General features: G+C 38.0%; 2 protein-coding genes across 2 annotated transcripts in view; one reads left to right on the top strand and one right to left on the bottom strand.

Annotated features, from left to right (window-relative positions):
- The window catches only part of LOC122059913 (agamous-like MADS-box protein MADS4), a 75,110-nt gene that overhangs the window by 1,326 nt on the left and 54,084 nt on the right, over window positions 1-19,700 (bottom strand). Inside the window, exons 2-7 of the mRNA XM_042622984.1 lie at window positions 10,018-10,096; window positions 6,282-6,349; window positions 6,081-6,180; window positions 5,775-5,816; window positions 5,649-5,690; window positions 5,168-5,304 (exon numbers count right to left, since the gene is read on the bottom strand). Of these exons, the coding sequence (XP_042478918.1) occupies window positions 5,168-5,304; window positions 5,649-5,690; window positions 5,775-5,816; window positions 6,081-6,180; window positions 6,282-6,349; window positions 10,018-10,096 (468 nt within the window). The remainder of the gene's footprint in view (window positions 1-5,167; window positions 5,305-5,648; window positions 5,691-5,774; window positions 5,817-6,080; window positions 6,181-6,281; window positions 6,350-10,017; window positions 10,097-19,700) is intronic.
- On the top strand, window positions 8,322-9,392 carry LOC122059756 (AP2/ERF and B3 domain-containing transcription factor At1g51120-like). The gene has a single exon (XM_042622795.1). It carries the CDS (start codon window positions 8,322-8,324, stop codon window positions 9,390-9,392), a length of 1,071 nt encoding a protein of 356 aa, XP_042478729.1.

Below are 19,700 nucleotides of genomic sequence, written 5' to 3'. Positions count from 1 at the left end.
GTATGTAGGCAAGTAATACTTGAACTTACTAACCATGGGCCAATTCAAGTTTTATGTTAGGTTTCGGTTTCACATATTGACCGGGGCTTAAAATCTTGGAAGCAGGTACAGGAATCGGCCTCCATAATTTTCAATTAAAATAAGTGGAATTGACCAAACTCTGATATAACTTGTTTGATAAGTATCAGTTGCTATCGGGATCAGGGGTGGAATCCACGAATCGGCCTATTCCGATCTGATTTTTTAAAACCTTAATATAAACTCATGTCAGTTTCAGGTTAAGGCAAGGGAAGGCTTTTGTGGTCCTTCACACCATCCAAAAGGTAGATTCTAAGAGATCCCTTGGACAACCCTAAAACAGATATTGCTACTCCTACAAGTCTTTTTTCTAGACAACTAACTGCCAAAATTCATGGCCACGCCATGATGACCTTAACTAATACAGACAAAGTCAGCCATATAGATGTCAATACTTGAGAGAATGCGATAAAAATGAGAACTGCGATTCACAATAACTATTCAAATCAATTAAGTAGAATAAAATTGTATCTCAGTTTTAGAAGAAACAATTATGGAAGCAAATAAGATAGAACAAGTAAAAAAACAAAATTTGGTTCAATCATAAAAAAATAATCCTAGCTGAATTTGAAGATATTCATTAGGACTTCTGCTATCATGCAGAATAATTCAAATAATTCTTGAATCAATCAAAAAGGTTCACCACTTGTGTGTGGACCAAATTCACTCACAACAGGTGTGAATAGCATAATACGACCCAAGAAACCAGAATTTTATCGTCCCACCAACAAATTCATTCAACCTGGTTAATCAGCTACCTACATATTACTAGAATCAGGCTGTCACCCATGAACCCGATTTGGTCAAATTCACTCAAGTGACTCAAGATTTACCAAAACTGATTAGGTCAGAGCTCAAAGTCTATCAGTGATACATTTGAAACTTAGTAGCGTCACAGGCTGCAGTTGGAAAGGAATCTGGATCTCTTTTGTATAAATGGGACTATGGACGCATGCTGTTGAGATGGAATGCCAGAAGACAACCAAACTGCAGTGAAGGATGCTAATTGATGAGGGAAGCTCCTAAAATAAACACAAGAAGCCAAAAAATTTTAAAGATTTATCAGATTTCAAATTTATAGTTGTGATGGAGACTCCATAAATTCACTGGTCTCATTCAATTGGGAAAAAATTACAGCTCACTGAGGCTCTTCAGGAAGACATACTAGCTGATAAGATAGAATAAACATACGCTTAAGGGGAAAAAAAAAGCACCCATACATTAGTTAAACTGAAAGAGAGAAGAAAAAAAGACAGAAGTCTCAATTGCAATAGTTGCAGCATGCAGGTCTCCACCTGTAACTCAATGTTTAAAAGAATGAAGCTGCCATGCAGAACAACATATTCAATGTTTTTTGTTCCTCGCGAAATTAATCCATGTCAACTATGACATCAAAAAAGAATTTAATCAGAAATAACCAGGGCATGAAATAAGGATACATAGGTTAAAGTATTCTTCCACCACTACTTACCCTGTAGAAGGAGCAATATGAGCAAAGGAGAGAGGGCTTTTGAATAATTTAAAGAGAATTTTTCCATCCAAACAATTCTATATAATCATACCAACTAAGGCAACGGATCGTACCAAAAGAAAACTAAATATTGAAGAGGACGGATAGCTATATTTTCCTATCATCGACAACGTCAAATTAGCGAAAAATCGATCGGGATAGGACAGCAGATGAAAAAACAAGTCAATCAGCAATACCTATCCTCAAGCAAAGAAGAGACATAACTCTCAGGAACGAAAATTAAATTTTCAGAGAGGAAAATTAAAAACCCTCACCAGGCATCTCCTTCCGGGACGGGGCAGATGTGGCAGCGGGACAAAGAATCGAGCGACCCAACATCGAGAGATTGGAAACGATCCCAACAAAGTAGAAAACCATGACCAGCCCGAGAACCCAAGGCATTAACATAAATCCAATCACAAAAGTAACGGAACCACAGAGCATCAAAGCGAGCGAAATCCCAAGAAGCAACGAAGCAAACGCGGCCGGAGACACTTGCGAGGTAGAAGCTCGCCTTAAGGGCAGGGCGGGTCCGGGTGCGGGTGCGGGTGCCGGTGGGGGTGGTGCCATGGCCATAGAAGGGTTGGAAAAAGGGATCGAAAGAGGGGGAGATCGAAGGATATTGAGAACTAGAGCACAAAGCTCGTAAAAAACCCTAGATTCCTGATCTTGGGTTCTCCTCATCTTTGGAAGAAGAAAAATAAACGATAAACTATGAAAACCCTAACCCTAAACAATCATCAACAAAAAGCAGAAGAAGACGACGACGAATCAGTTCGTTTCAAAAAACAGTAATGATAATTACGATTGAAATGGAAATGCAAAGGATAGAACTGAAGAGGCGGCGACAGAGAGATGTTGTTGGTAAGAGAAGGCTTTATTTCTGGGTTTTGCTTATTTTTGGGGTTTCTATTTTTTTTGTTTTTTTTTTCCTGCAATCGAGGCAAACGGATAAACTCACAAAACTAAGCTAGTAAAAGCTCATCCTCGTTTTCCTTCCCTCTCTTGAAACTTTCAGAGAATCCTTATCTGAATCTCAACAATCTATCTATGATTAATTGAAACAGATAGAGACCCTGAAACAGAGAATGCAATCTGGTGGTGTTTTTACCAAAGAAAAAAAAAAATCTGATGGTGTTGCAGAAGGTGGATTGGTTAGTTGAGGATTTAAGAATTTTCTTCTCCTAATGGCGAATAGAAGTAGAACAAGTCGACAAGAGAGAAAGAGGGAGGGAGAGGCTTAGGTAATAAGCGGCAACGCGTGTTGATGTTATCCTCTATTTCGAAAAAGGTAAGATGGACTTGTCGTAATCTAATCTACGAAGCTGATATGTCACTATGAAGAGACTTAGCACAGAGCGCTTTCCTGCTTGTGCAGCATATATTAACGCACGGGTCAATTGGAGTGACCAATAAGTGTGAAAGCATCTTCAGCGTATATTAGTTACATTGTACATTGTCCCCAAAAAAATTTGCGTTTGGCGACAAAGGTGTGGCAGATGGCAGTCATAGATTAAAGTACAGGTATCGTAGATGATATTTATTTAAAAAGAAAATAATATTTTTCAGCATATCTGTGCCTTGACCACGCAACTTCCTGTTCTCAAAGCATTGATGTTTGGTTTGTATTAATTTTCTTGTTTTTAAGTTTGTGATTATTGATTGACATGGGTGCGGTGGTGTAATGAGTATTTGATGGTCGAGACAACATCAAAACACACCTATGGTACTTCTATGTGGGTTTACTATGTTATGATCAATACCAAAAACAAAAGATCAATAAACCCTTAAGCTTGAAAAAAAAATTAATTTTCTTTTATTTGTTTAATTACATTCAATACTGAGTGGATACAATCCAATGCCAAATTGATATGGATGCATCCATATTAATAATGCTTGAGACAAATGTGGTCTTCGATGTCCTATGCCTATAAACTTGTTGGTAAAAGGAACTTCTCGTATCTTACCAAAAAGTAAAAAAGAACCTCCCATGAACCACCTTGGTCCAATCATAGTTTTTTTTTTTTTTTTTTTTGTAAAGATCCATTAATGTAGAAGTACATCGCATATTCATATTTGATAAGGATCGGTCACTTTGGAAACCGATACAAGGGTCTAATTTTCCTCATTTCCCATTTAAGTAGGGAAATTAGATGATTTTATGAATTTTATCAATATGGGAGAGGATTCCCTGAAAGGCAACGTGTTCAATATGTCATTGCGGGGATCAATACATTTTCAAACAAGTAGAATAGGGATAAGATTTCCACATTTCATGTTGGATGTAGCGGTTATTTCGCTCACTCTACGTCTAGGCACAAGGGACACTTTCTTGTAAGCTTCCTTTTCCCTATATATTATAGGGTTGATCAATTTTCCTTCAACCACGGTCAAGGGCAACCAAGGTCTTCGAATGATGATGAGAAGATATCACACAAAAGGTGGGAGTATCATTATGCATTTGCAAATAGGGTTAGAACTTTCCCATATAGAGATAAAATACTTGGACAGTTGGATGTGAACTAAATTTAGACAATTTTATAATAAGAGGATTAAAACTTGACCTTTAAAAGGATTAAATAATAATGATTAAAGCTTGACCTTAAAATAAAAGGATTAAAACTTTATAATAATGAGCCATGCAACGGATATGAGACGCTAATTCGAAGAAAGCGCTTCTTACCCAACTATTACTTTGAGTAGATGAACCATTTATATAGGATCGAGTTTTTCTTCACCCACTGTATCCCTTGACTAAAGCTTTCAGATGGTGTTAAGGGGGTATTATGCAAGGAATGGAGGTTATAATCAGCACAAGGGGCAAAGAAGTACAACTAATGATTGATGTACAATCTTTTCACCGCATGGTGGTGAAGAAAAACTTTGTCCATCTATCTATATGGAGGAAATTGAAAGGCGACCACTATGAAATGACAACTTCCCATATTATATAAGCAAAGATTACTATACATTGCGTGATTATATAGAAAGATACATTGAGAGTGTTTTTTTCCTTTTTTTTTTTTTTTTTTTGGTAAAAGGCAATATAATATACATTCCACCCATTAATCCAACCAAGTCCCAAAGACATTGGCATTTTCCTCTTATATTTTTAGTCATTTTCACTGTACTTTTAAACTCTTATTTTTCTACTTGAGATACTCAGTTTGGATGGAAAAATTAACATCCCAACCACAGGCCTTGAGGTCTATAATCCACTGAGTTTCAATTCCATCCAACTATTCTGTCACATGTCTGCTATCATGAATTTATAATGGACAGGTGATCTGAAAAATTCCATATATAATATGTATTTTTATGCTAGGCAAGGCAGGAAGTCCGGTTGGAACATACCACTTTTAAAACTCTAGGTCACAAATTACAAGCTTTAGTTGTCAGATAAAAAGTAATTATATATAATTACAAACATTCACCACAAGGTCCAGAGGAGAGGGCCTTTAGGATTCATATATATAACAAAGATTCGAAATACGCCATAGATTGTTGTGGTTTGTCCTTCCCCTCTCATTAATTTGGATTCTTCTTGAATTGATTCAAAACACAGAGGTTGTATCATACCTGAATTGTAAGGTGGGCTCACACTCTAAGGGGTGGAAGAATCCGTCCCCATGAGGTTGAACTGATTGTTTTCCATACCCCACACCATGCGCAATTGGATCCCATTGTCGTGCATCTGCTTGGCTTCCTTCCTCCAGCTGCAAATATCAGCTTAAACCCCTATTTCAAAATCTTTAACAAACAATTGTTCTACTTGATTATATGATTTATCTTCTACTGAATAGATAATCATATAATTCGGACAATCATAAGCAGGGTTATAAGAATTGGATGATTTCGGGCGATCTCAATTCCCTCGTTTTGACTCGGGTTGATTCTGTATGAAAAACCCTAGTTTCCTAGAATATATTAATTTTGGGAGTGAATCAAATCCCGAGTTGACCACACTCCCTTAGTCCCTTTCTTTTCTCCCAGCTTTTTTTTCTTTCTTTTCAATCAGAAAAATTAATAAACAAGAAGAAGAAGATTGCACGTTACGTACCCTCATTTTCAATGTTCTGTTAGCTTCGCAAAGCATTTGTTCCTGCAAGCGAATTAAAGTGGTAGTGATGCAAGAAACTGAAAAGGTTCAAAGGACAATTAAAGAGTCTTAAACTTACTGTCATACCCTTTTCTGAAGATCGGTAAGTTGATCAAGCATGGACTGTGTCTGTTTGAGGAACCAAAAATTGGAGTTAAGAGACTTTGTCAAACAGAGACATCTCTGTACATATTAGTCATAAAATTAAGTGACCTAAATGTGCTCCATGGTTAATTTCATTCTCTTTCTTTTTCTAGACAAAAAGCTCTCATAAAAATAAGATAAATTAACCATCTGGCTGGATTAACTTTGAAAAAATTAGTAATGAGCTACTGAGATTTTTATATTGAACTCTGGCAAACTAATAAAATTTTGAAGCGGTGAAATTAATACCCGGATTGATCTGATCTGCTTCAACGACATACCCAGTTGCTTTTCAAGTGATTCAAGCTCTTTTCCACTTAATGGACCTAGATCCTCTCCCAGGAGATTCCTAGGGTAAGAGTTACAGAAAATTAAGAGCATACTCGTAGCATCCTTTAGTTGTTTTAAAATTAAACTGTGCTTCAGGTATGGTATTGCAAGTAGCCTTACCTTTGGGATCGTTGTAGGGCCTCCACTCGTGCTTTAAGTCTCAAGTACTCCTGATAGCTATGTTGCTCCTACACCCAAAAATTTGTAGATTATCAGAGCTAGAAGTCAAATTTCATTGTAATTATAAAGCCAATTCTTTTAAAAAAGAAGAAAAGAATCTAATTAACAAAGGAATACAACTTTCTAATTGGTAAAAAAAGTGCCAAATGTTCTGTAGAAATAATAAATGGAATAGCTACATCACCCACAACAAAAAGTACCAAAAGCCACATGTGTGACTGAAATGTTTTTATAAAATCCTTTTATTTTATTTTATTTATTTATTTATTTTTTTAAGAAGAACAAGGGAATTCAAATACCAAGTGCCATTTTATCGAACAGTTTATTTACCAAGTCAAGGTCAAATTATCACAGATGTATTCGGAGTTCTACACGAAAGAATTCCCAAACACATCTGGCAATTAGTAAACTAAATAGTTGACCTTGACCAGCTATTTTATTTATTTATTTATTTTTAGCTTTTTGTCAGACTTGATCACTTTCTTTTTTTTTTTGGTAGAAAGACTTGACCACCTATTTGATGAAAGAAAGATCTCGGTTATAAGTTATAACCACTTGGCTAATATGATCACCTTTTAAAGATGAAACAAATGAGTCAATTACCAGCTGGATGGTCTACCACCCATGTCTCTGAAATGACGCTTGGTTGACAGTCATTTCGAACATAAGTATGGGAATTCAGCACAACCACAACAACCCCCCCAAGTAAAAGACCACGAGACTCCTATCATTGCGTGCACAACAAAAGGGTCATAATGCGGTAGTTTTACCCCCATTTCATGGAGAGATTATTTTTCAACTTGAATATGTGAGTTATTATGGAGTTACCTTACCGTTGTGCATGGTCTACCTTCTTCACAACAATTTGATCCTTGAGATGCATAAATTGTCTTTAAAAACATTGAGATAAAAAAAATATCTTATGATTTATACCAATCAATTTTAAAAAAGATATACCAATCAAGATTTTTCTTGTAAGAGATTATAATTAGTATGATTTCAGCCACTAAATGGATCTAAAGTGGAAAATACTACTTGATGCACCATACCTACCTACAAAACTAATTCAGCTCAAACTTGACTAATGACCTCCTAATTAGAATCCTCTACATCCTAATTAATCATCAATATAGATAGGAAACGTCCTAGTAAACCGGCAAAGGTAGGTTAAAAAAAGAAAAGAATACCAGTGGAGACAGTGTTGGTTACAACTGGACTGCCGGTTTATTGAGGAATATAATATCATATTCCCATATCTCCATATTTGTATGGGAGTGCTAAAAATACTGCGAGAAAAAGGTTCCACAATCCTCGCGTGTTGAGTAGATTCCGTGAGAGTAAGATTGTGTTTCTAGTATTGTGATCACGTACGTACGAGATTTACTCTCGAATAAATTCGAAAAACTATCAATCACGATCCACTTGCATGCACATTACAACAGAGAATTAAATTAAGCAACTAAAAGTCAAGAATCGAAAAACGTTTTGGTCTTCTGACCAAACCCAAAATAGAAAATCACAAAAAGAAAGAGAATTAAGAACAAGAAAAATAACAGAGCGAAGAAAACTGAAGCTGGTACGGTGTGTTCAGTTTCAAGCAGTACTGATGATCCAACATGGCATTCAAGAGGAATTGTCATGACCTTTGAAACCATTGAATCACTATCCGTTGTCCTTTTTTTTTTCATAACCTTCTGCCTATTTTGAGATACTGCCAGTACTGGATTCTTGTATGAAGAAAGTTGAGTTATTCATACTTTCCAAAACCTCCTCCTTCCGTATATAAAACCTTCCATGTTTATGTTGATTAATATGATCTTTATCTTTTTCTAATTGTGATTACCCAGATTCTCTCCGGTGGATTTTCTGTCTTGTTCTTTGCGATTTTCCCTAGTTTTTTTTTACCTTTTTTCGATCCTTCTGCCCTTTATGTGTTCTGCGTTTGTGAAAGTTTGTCTTAGGAATCCAATGGAAGAACACATGGCAAGAATGATTGCAGAAGCAGGAATGAATGGGAGCAGAGAAGGCTCAGAATCTAACAGCAGCAGTGATCCAACAACTCAGCCGAAGAAGCGTCTGAGAAGCGATCATACGACCTCTTTCATGAGATTCAAAGGGGTTGTGTTGCAGCAAAACGGGCACTGGGGAGCACAAATTTACGCCAACCACCAGAGAATCTGGCTTGGGACTTTCAAGTCAGAGAAAGAAGCAGGAATGGCTTACGATAGTGCAGCCATCAAACTCCGAAGTGGAGATTCCCACCGTAACTTTCCTTGGACTGACCTCACCGTTCAAGAGGTAAACTTTCAAGATCTCCACACGACAGAGTCGGTCTTGAACATGATCAAGGATGGATCCTACCAGTCCAAATTTACAGAATATTTGAGAACTAGATCTTTGAAGATGGAGAATGACACCCGTCTGAGGGGAGGAACTGTACAAGGAGGAGGCATTGTGTGTCAACAACTCTTTCAGAAGGAGCTGACACCAAGCGATGTGGGGAAGCTAAACAGGCTTGTTATCCCAAAGAAACATGCAATCAAATACTTTCCTCAAGTTTCTGAAGTAAGCTCGGAGGAAGAAGAGGAAGGTAGTGGAGTGGATGATGTTCAGCTAGTTTTCTTTGACAGGTTGATGAAGTCATGGAAATTCCGGTACTGCTATTGGAAGAGTAGCCAGAGCTTTGTGTTTACAAGGGGTTGGAATCGGTTTGTCAAGGAAAAGGAATTGAAGGCAAAGGATGTCATCACCTTCTACAGGTGTGAATACAGGGAAGAACACAAAGAGGAGAGGACTTTTTGCATGATTGAAGTAGGATACAATCGGGGTGAAAACAGTAAGGGTTTGGTTGATGGGTTTCATGGGCAGCTGAGTATGAATATGGAGCTGCAACTCGGTTTACGACTTGAATGTGCCGGCTCTGATGATCAGGAGAAGATATGGCAGGAAGAGAAAGTATTGATGGAAGTGCCACCACCAACATCAATACTACCACAGCCACCACAGCAGGATACAAAGGGTATTAGACTATTTGGTGTACAAATATGTTAGAGAAAATGAGTATTCCCCTTAGGGATTTACTATTTTTCTTTTGTAACTTAAATTTTTGGGTTTTGGAGTTTAGAACTTTAGAACCAGGTCAGGCGTGAAAATGTACACATTGCTTTAAATTTTTTCTCTTGAGATTCTGGATGATCTGAAAATGTAGATATCCAGAAAAGGAAGCATCTGTTTGGTTATGGCTAATTTCTAGTATATATACTGGACTACAATGGCACTTAAAGCTGCACAAATAGTGGACAAGTTTCATCTCAAATGGAGCACAACAAAGAATTGGAAAGCTTAGGATCACAGAGAATGTGCATGACAATACTTGGACAACCAAAAGAACGCATGTTTTTCTTTAATATTCTAATCATAATATTTAATGTACTGTAAGATGCCTATGTTCATAAACAAATGGTGTACCATAATAGTTCCATTTTTTTTTTTTTTTGGGTTAGGAATAATAGTTCCATAATCAATTTGTTGTAAATTTAAAGATAGAGAACTTAAAAACAAGGTGTGAGTGCAGAAACACTAAGGCCGAACTACTCTTGAAGCATAAGTAATGGTGATCCCACCACCCCCCCCCCCTCGAAAGAAAAATAAATAAAAATCAGGAAAAAGTGAATACTTGTATTTCCTTTGTTGACACGTTTATCTCCGGTGCTTCATAGCTGCATTTCTGATACCTCTCAAGCGTTTTTAACATGCTACGTACAGAAAAGAACAAAAAAAATCAAATTTATTACAGAGATGGGAAAAAAAAAAACATAAAAAATGTCATAAGTACATCTAAAGTTCAGTAAAATGGTACTGGTTTTCAAAAAAGTAACAATGGTAAATTTAAAGCACTTAAAATGTCAATATGAAACACCTTGCTAGGCTTTCTTATGAGCTTACCTAACATCAAAAGCTTTTCTCATCAACATAAATATAAACAATTACAAATATATGCCTTTCGATTAGAGTTTTGTAAGCATTTTGATGCACATGACTAATCATTATCAATCTACTGAAGTTGGCCACCGTGACATGTTTATATATCTTCTAATTTCTTATAGTGAAGCAAAACAATTGAGCACATTTGCTTTGATTAATGAACATTCAAATATTAAAAATCAAATAAGAGGCAGTAGCCTGTGGCATTCATGGATTTGGATTTGCCTATGAGAACTCGGAGAGTTATTCCATAATTTACTGATGCTGGAGATAAGATAATAGAAGAAGGCACCATTAATGTCTGATGATCCTACAGCTACTATCAAGAAACTACATTTAGTTCGTCACCACTAACCAAGCATTACATACAGTTTTTCAATGATGTGGTTCTCTCTCTCTCTCTCTCTCTCTCTCTCTCTCTCTATGCCTTAGATAATGTCGATTTTTATTCTGACTTCAATACCATTTAATGTTTCGTGAGGTTTCGATTTGGGAAGCAACTCCTTTTGTCATTATTTCTCTAGTTCTCCAACTTGGTATAGGATTTCAATTACACTGAGGAAAATACAATTGGAAGGGTTTTCTTGTGAAAGAAGTGACTTCAGGTTCCTATCAATTTTACCATGACTACTATTTCTAGGATCATTTTATATATGGAAGAAGTAACTTGGGGTTCTTGTGAGGATATAAATAAACCAAGTGTTCAATTCTTGTTTACCTATTAAAATCTATTTGAAAGTTTGTTGACCATCTGTTCAGTTTGATAGGTTGTCCAACAATCTAGGGGCAGAGAGAAAAACTTCTAGAGTGGCCAGGTTTGCTAGTTGATTGTCACTTCCAAGTTTAGATTGTGACAAAGGTTTGTTATTGTGCTGAGTTAGTTTGGATTTTAAAATATGGGATTTTCCTATTGACACCCGTAAGGTTAAAATTATTTGTAATCTTACTTTTTTATCCTTTTAGTCTAACATAATTATATTTTCTAATGTTAAGTATTTTTTTAATTATTTTTAAAAATCCTCCAATACCCTTAACTTAAACAAATTTTGGGAATATATATATATATATATATAAATAAGACAAAGGGCACTTAAAGGAAGGTTTCAATTTTAAACACACCTATGGAGTTTATTTCTAGGTAATAAAAATAACTATTTCTCTCTCAAATTCTATGCCCATATCAATGGAGTGACCAACTATGTAACCAATTTTCTACCCTTGTACCTTTAGCTTTTCTATGAAATTGGGACTGATTTCCCATCTTGACCATTTGATAGAGAGAGGACCATGCAATTATCATCCCTAAATTTAAGTCGAACTCTATCATATAGCCCATTGTGTGTTGAGACTTTCACCAAGTATCATTAGCAACCTAATATTGTCCAAAAACTGATTGGTTGAATGTATCATGCTTTTCAACACTTTTGGCTGAACTTAGCACATATGTTACGGATGATCGATGTGCTTAGCCACAGATTTTGAGTAATGCAATGTGGCAAATAAAGACGCCCAAGAACGGCCATCTATAGATTCCTTTCAAAAGGTATTCACGTAGAGAAATCAAGCCCAAATAAATCATATTATAAGATTTATCATAAAAATATTATGTCTTTATAAGTAAAAATATTTGTATATATATTTCAAGATTCAAACACGCACACATAAATAAATAAATTTAGGAGGCCATGAGGCCCATGACTGATGTATCGTCCTCCTCCCCATCGTCTCACGTTCACTGTGAGAGAACGAGGAAAAATTGAGTGTCGGGCAATGAGAAACAATGTACATGTGAGTTCGAATGACAGTTTTTCAAAATAATAGAAAGGTGAAGAGGCTTTTCTTCTCCATTATTTATTTATTATTATTTTTTTATAATTATGATAGAGAGACTGTTTACTTTATGTTGGATGGATTAGACTTGTGTCTAATATGACACTAACCCTCTTTATTTATAACAATTGAGATAAGGTTCAAGAGAATTACAGAGACCATTAAACCCCTTAGGGTCCATTTGGTAACTGACACTTTCCCTAAAACCCATAAAACTCATTATTACAACACTCCCCCTCAAGTTGGTGCATAGATAACACATATGCCCAACTTACAAATAATAGGATGAAACATCTTACTACTGAGACCTTTAGTAAATACATTAGCTAATTGGTCACTACTGGGAACAAAAGGCACAGTGATAAGGCCCATATCCAGCTTCTCTTTGATGAAGTGTCGATCAATTTTCACATGCTTGGTTTGATCATGCTGAACAGGGTTGTGAGTAATGCTAACGACAGATTTGTTATCACAAAAGAGCTTCATAGGAAGGGAAGTCAGAATAATCAAATCAGTGAGAAGACCATGAAGCCATAGGAGTTTACAAATGCCATGTGCCATAGCACGAAGCTCTACTTCGGCACTTGAAAGGGCAACCACGACTTGCTTCTTGCTTCTCCACCTAACAGGGTTACCACCAACAAAGGCGCAATAACCAGTAGTAGACCTGTGGTCATCAGGAGAACTTGCCCAATCAGGATTTGCTCTGTTCTCTATGACTATACACACGTATCTCTGACCGAGGCGAAGTAGGAGAAGTAGGAGTGTTGCTCTCCCCCTGAAACAAGATAATAGCAAAGACAACAATTTCAAGAGACGACGAAACATCTTCCACAATTGAAGGAGACTCCCCCTTAAGAGGTGTCGTAGTATAGTATGACGCAGATTCGTGAAAGACAATATTCATAGTCACAAACCAACGCCGAGTAAGAGGATGAAAACACTAATAGCCTTTCAAAGTAGGAGCTTCCCCAGAAAAATGCATCAGAGACTATGAGCATTAAACTTTCCATGAGAATGATGATTGCGAGCATAGCAAACACTATCGAATACCTTAGGAGGAACAGGAAAGAAATGGAACCTTGGAGAAGATCCAGAGGGGGGAGCAAAAGGCATAGACCTGAGAATGCATTTGGTTGATAAGAAAGATAGCAGTGAGAATTGCATCGCTCCAGTACTGGGGAGGAACATGCATCTCAAACATAAGAGAGTGTGCTACCTCATAGAGTTGACGATTTTACCGCTCAGCAACCCCATTCTGAGCTGAAGTATCCACACAACTAGTCTGATGAATCATCCCTTCAAAGTATTCACCACCATTGTCACTTCGAAGGATCTTAATAGTAGCACCGAACTGAGTATAAACCATGCGGTGAAACTGCTGAAAGCAACAGAAGGTCTCACCCTTAGTTTGCATCATATAAACTCAAGTAGTCCGAGAGTGACAATCAATAAAAGAGACAAACCACCGATAACCATTGACAAACACATAGCGGGATGGACCCCAAATATCTGAATGTATCATTGAAAAAGGAGTGGCATTTTTATTTCTAAAAACAGAATAAGTGATTTGAGTTTATTTGGCCAAAACACATGTCTCACAAAAAATTTGGCTCGAATTACAAATTTTAAAGGAAAAACTCTAGCTAAAGTTCCCAAAGGGGGATGTCCAAATCGACGATGCCACTGCAGTAACTCAGAGGTGGGAGGTGACGTAGAAAATGTCTGAAGAGTCTGACCAGAGACCAATGCCGAGTCATCATCAAGCAGATATAGACCACTACATACCCTACCAGAGTCAATCATTGCCCATATCACCAGATCTTGAAAAATACAATGAGACGGGAAAAATGTGACTTTGCAATTAAGACTGGAAGTAAGACTACTAATGGACAAAAGGTTAGTGGAAAAAGAAGGAACATGCAATATAGTAGAAAGGGATAAAGGAGGGGTACAACTAACGGAGCTCTTTCCCAAAATAGTGGAATAAGTCCCATTAACCAAGTAGACCTTACCATTACCAGGACAAATAGTGTACTATGAAAAAAGAGGCAAGTGGCCTGTCATATGATCAGAAGCCCCAGAGTCTATAATCCAAGGGGTAGAAGGGACAGACATAGTATAGCCACAAAAGGAGATACCTGACCCAAAAGGGGTAGAATGAGTAGAGCTCATAGTAGCTAGTGCAAGAGAGTCTGGATGTGTCAACAGGCGCTTGAGGACAATAAGCTCATCAGATGATAGCAAGGCTACAAAGGTGCTAAGAGCAAAGTCAAAGTCAAGGCTCTCAGTATGGCTGGCCTGCCCAGAAGTACTGACACGACCCTTTCCTCGCCCTTTTTCAGATGTATCAGCAGGACGGCCATGAAGCTTCCAGTAATGCTCATTGGTGTGACACTCCTTCCCACAATAATCACACTTCATAGGAGTCCTGGTAAAGGAGCCACCAGACTGTGGGACTGCACTAAGGGACTGAGTGCCAGATACAAGTGCGGATCTCTCAGTAGGAGTGGTGGCTTGTTGTGAAAGTATAGTGGTACGTCGATTGTCCTCAAGTTGAATCACAGTATATGCTTTATCCAAGGTAGAAAAGGGCATACGACTCAAAACCTAGGACTGCAGCTGATCAAACTCCACAATCAGACCCTCCAAAAAGTCATAGACCCTGATCTTGTCCTCTTACTTATGAAAACTGGGGACATCTTTAGGGGTGGAAGGAATATATTTTTCATAGAAATCCAACTTGGTCCATAGTGTCCTCAACTTATAGTAGTATTATGACAGAGTGAGCCTTCTCTGCCTCAGATCACAAACCTTCAGGCGAAACTCGAAGACTTGAGCATCGTTCCCTGCCTGAGAATAGATATCCTAGACAAACTTCTAGATCTTCGCAGTGGAGTCAAGGAGGAGATAGTCACATGAAAGTTGTGGTAACATAGAGTTGACAAGGAAGGCCATAACCAAAGAGTTGGTACACTCCCACTTGTCAATCTCAGGATCGGTGATTAGACGCTTTGTGGTTCCAGTGAGATACCAGTAATAGCCACGGGACTTGATGGAGATGTAGACCGAGCGTGACCACATAAGGTAGTTTGTGCCATTGAACTTAATAGCACAAAGAAGAAAGGTAGGAAAAGCCATAGTATCTCCGCCAGTAGAAGCAGATGAGCTGGTAGACATGGTTGCTATTCAAGGGGGCTGTGCAAATAGAAAAGACACTAGTTTGAGAGAGAGAAAGTACCAAAATAACCAGAAAAAGCTAGAAAATCCAAAAAATCGATAAAAGGTAAAACCCTGAGAAAACGATTTTGGGGATAGCTCTAGAACATAGACCTTAAATGAAAATTTGATTGGTACATACCACTACAAGGATAAAGAACACCAATCGCAACATACATCAAGACGATCGGAGCATCGAGCAAGAAAAAAGCATCCCGACAATGAAAAAATGATTTCAGGGAAAAAACCCTAAAAAAGTGATGAAAAAAGGTTCTGGGTCTCTCAGATCATTGTAGAAGAGAGTCTGAGAGCCTAGGGGAAGGATAGATGGAGGCTAGAAACCCTCTTGGTGGTAGGGGTGCAAGTTTGGCCCTGACGGCCCGAACTCGCCCTTGGCCCTCCCTGATCCTAACAAGTACTGACCCAAAATTTTTGGCCCTAAGGGATAGCCCAACCCTGAAATTTTTGACCCTGAGTCAGGGTTAGGGCGGGTAAGGATTGATGTCTTTGGCCCGCCCAATCCACCCTGAACCTGGCCTTGGTTTTGGCCCTACCGGACCCTGGGTTTTGCCCCCTGATGTTGACTTTAAATTTTTTGTTTTCTTATGATGATCTCCTCTTTGTTTAACATGATGGGTTATGAGATCTTCGGATTGTTTGCCTTATTAGGATGATCTCTTTGTTTATTATGACAAATAATTGAATTTTTTTGGATTATATGCTTTCTTAGGATGATCTCCTCTTTGTTTACTATAATAGCTGGATTTATTTATATTGTTTGAACGTTTGTTTTAGGATGTTCTCCTCATGACAAGTAATTTGTGACTTTGTATTTTTTATTTATGAATATTTTTTAATTTTTAGTTATTTCATATTTTGTAGGGTCAAGGTCAGGGTATACTCGACCCTTGATGGCAAACCAGGGTCAGGGTCAATCAGGGTCATCCCAGCGCAACCCTGAATAATCAAGGCCAATCAGGGTGGGTAAGGGTTGAGCCTAAGTTGAAGTTTTATGGCCCTGAATTAGAGCCAGGGTGGGTTTGGGCCCAATTAAGGAGACTCAGGGCTAGGCTAGGGTTTTAAGAAGCCTGGCCCAACCCAGCCCTGTTGCACCCCTACTTGGTGGTTTAAGAAGCTCTCACCATGAGAGAGAAGCAACTGAAGAGAGATGTAGGGAGGCGCAAATGAAGGAGGCACCAGGATAGAAAGAAAGAGAGAGAGAAATGAGTAAGAAGCAAAGAGATGGAGAAGAGAGAGAGCCCTCAGGGTTCCGAATCCTAAGGCTCTGATACCATGTTGGATGGGTAATGACCTATGTCTAATATGCCACTAGCCCTCTTTATTTATAACAATGGAAAGAATGTTCTAGAGAATTACAAAGACCATTAAACCCTTTAGGGTCCGTTTGGTAACTAATACTTTCCCTAAAACCCATAAAATCCATTATTACAACATGTACCAAAGTCTTGTGGAAATTCTTTAGTGATAAGTTGGATATGGTGTTTCCAAAACTGATTTTTTCTTTTCAAAACAATAATATATCCAAATAGTGGTACATATGGACCAGACAAACATTCCAGCAAGAAAAGTAAAATTTGAAGCAACAATACCAGCTAGCTTTAGGTGTTTTATGGTGACCGGTTTTTTGGCACCATATAATGGGTGCCTACATTGGATCAAATACATAATTGCTACAAAAACCAGCTTGGTTTTATGCTTTTACACGAAATGACCTTAGAAGTTACCAGAGAAAAGGTATTTCTAGATTTTTCACTAATGCTAATTATAAAATGTATTAAGCGCAATAAGAAAATGCAACCCTCCAAAGGAGTTTGCTTAACTCTGATTGGAAGAAGATAAAACAAGCTTCAAAGAAACCTTAAAAAAAAATCAGAAATGAGTGAACTTGATAAAAATAGGTATAACTTACCGAGTATATATCGAATTTGGGTGATTCAAAAACCAAAAGTTCAAGGACTAAAGGCTTTACAACTTTTACTGACGAACTCTTCTTCAGAAAACTAGTGTAGGAGCTTCAAAAATTTGGTTGAAGTAGATGTATATGTTGAAAGAATGACACCTCACAGCTCATCCAATCAATCAACTAATATGATCTCTCCCCAAATCACTCCAATGGATACATTATCTCCCAAATCACAGCTCACATGACAACCCAATGTCTCTCAACGGATATATCTTTCCAATATTATTTTATTGGAAAACTTATTCTTCTCCCTAAATCTTGTAATCATGTAATGACTCTCTCCTCTTGTCTTTATCTATATAAGTAAGTGAACACATGTACAATGAAATCATTGAGACTAAAATAATCAAAATATTCAATTTTCTTTAGTATATGCACTAGATACATTATGAAATTGCCAAGAGATAAATGTTGGTAGGTATTGGTCTGAAATGCAACTATTCAAGGATGATTACAGCTCTAATGGGGTCTTCCTTAATAGCTAGGATGCAAGGAGCACAATGAAAGCACCAACTCTTCAAGGATGGTGAGAAACTCTTATAGGTTTCAATGAGAATTCTTTAAGGTTCATGATAATGCATCAAGCATTCTGAATTATCACAACTCAATGCCTTACAAGCAACATAGCTATAGATCTTTTAAAGGAAAAGAAACTCTAAGGTTACTGCAACATCTTAACCTTTGATCTTAATGATATTCTACTGATTGAGATTAAAAGAAGAAAAGAAAAACTTAAAAGAAAACATAGGAGGTTGGACTTGGTTGCACTTGTCATAGATGTTTCTAGCCTCTTTGTAGTTTTCAAGAAAGACTCTTGATGGGTTGTAGTGGATGGAGCTTGGACCAAGAGACTCTTTGGAAAAAGGTTTGCCACATCATCTTCCACTATGGGAGATAGTGTTGTAACCCGGCAGTCACTGAGAGGGGGGGTGAATCAGTGAGTTCAATTCTGATACCTAAAAACCTGTCCGATGTCTGGCCAAGAAGAACCTGATATACCTGTCCCTGTTTGCACACAGTCGTATGCACACTCAGCCTCTCATAGGCACTTCCAAGTATGCACACCCATTCCACATTCCACGCACTTCAATATCAAATGCAAACAACAAGCACCCACAACACAGGGTTTTTACGAGGTTCGGCAATTTGCCTACATCCCCAGAGTAGTGCCTGTAAAGGCTTCGTACCTACTCAATACACTACTTTTGACTGCACCCACAGTCGGGAGCACCCACACCCAATTTTCTCAAGCCGAAGCTGAGATGGCACTCGTAGTGCCGATACAATGTGTAGCACCCACTACACGGGAGCACCCACTCCCAGTGCTTAGCACCCACTAAGCACACAATAAGTAATACAATTAAATTGGGCTTATAACAATGCCCTATAGTGAAGCACTCATACATGCAAATTTCCCCCAAATAGACTACAACTATCACTTAGGCATTTTATCAAACATCTTGCCTACAATGATTTATAATAATGGAAATTTGGCAAAATTGAGGTTACCTTGGCAAGGAGTAACCGTCGAAGATGCAATAATGTCAATCTCCACTTGATGCGGACCACAACCACGTTGTCTCGGTGCCGCCAATGCTTCAACCCCGGTTGGCACTTGGGTTTCTTGAAGCAACTCACAAGAACCAAATTCTAGGTTCTTCTTCTTTCTTTTCTCCTTGTCTTTACTTTCATGGGGCAACAATGGCATTCACATTCACATTCACACACACACAAAGAGAGGAAAAAACTTCTTCTCTATTTCCCTCTTCTTCTCTTCTCTTCTCTTTTCTTTTCTTTTCTCTTGGCAACAACCAATATGACTTGCTACCTTGGTTTCCAGCAGCTTCCTAAGCCTCTAATGGTGGCTATGGATGAAGTGCAAGAGGATGGAAGTCTTTCATTCAAACCTTTAGCCTTCCACGAGCTTCAACTCGTTTTTCCGACCACCTCAGCAAGCCCTCTGCCTGATTTCTTCCCTCTGATGTGTAGAGCTCGGAGAGATGAAGAATCTCCAACTTGAATCACTCAAATCCGACTTAAAATGAGGGAGTTATGACCTTTTGAAGTTGGAGTAATGAGATAGCCTGAAATGGAATCTTCGTACGGGTGGCGTAGGCTACACCGGCGGCGCGCGCAACAGGGGCGAAATCTGACCGTAGATCTCATATAAGAGATCTTATAATCCAAACCGTCCGATTAAACCAACGGACAACAGATCCAAACCGTTAGATTTGAATCTCGATGACGTCATCATGACGTAAGCGCTGAAATCGTCAGAAGTGTTGTCGATCTATGATTGGTTGCTTTTCCGGATTTTAAGGGAGCTTGTCTTCCATTCACAA

This window comes from Macadamia integrifolia, chromosome 13 (assembly GCF_013358625.1).
Source record: "Macadamia integrifolia cultivar HAES 741 chromosome 13, SCU_Mint_v3, whole genome shotgun sequence".
NCBI classification, from domain to species: Eukaryota; Viridiplantae; Streptophyta; class Magnoliopsida; order Proteales; family Proteaceae; genus Macadamia; species Macadamia integrifolia.
The sequence above is the reverse complement of the archived record's forward strand: the minus strand, read 5'-3'. Positions and strand labels throughout refer to the sequence as shown.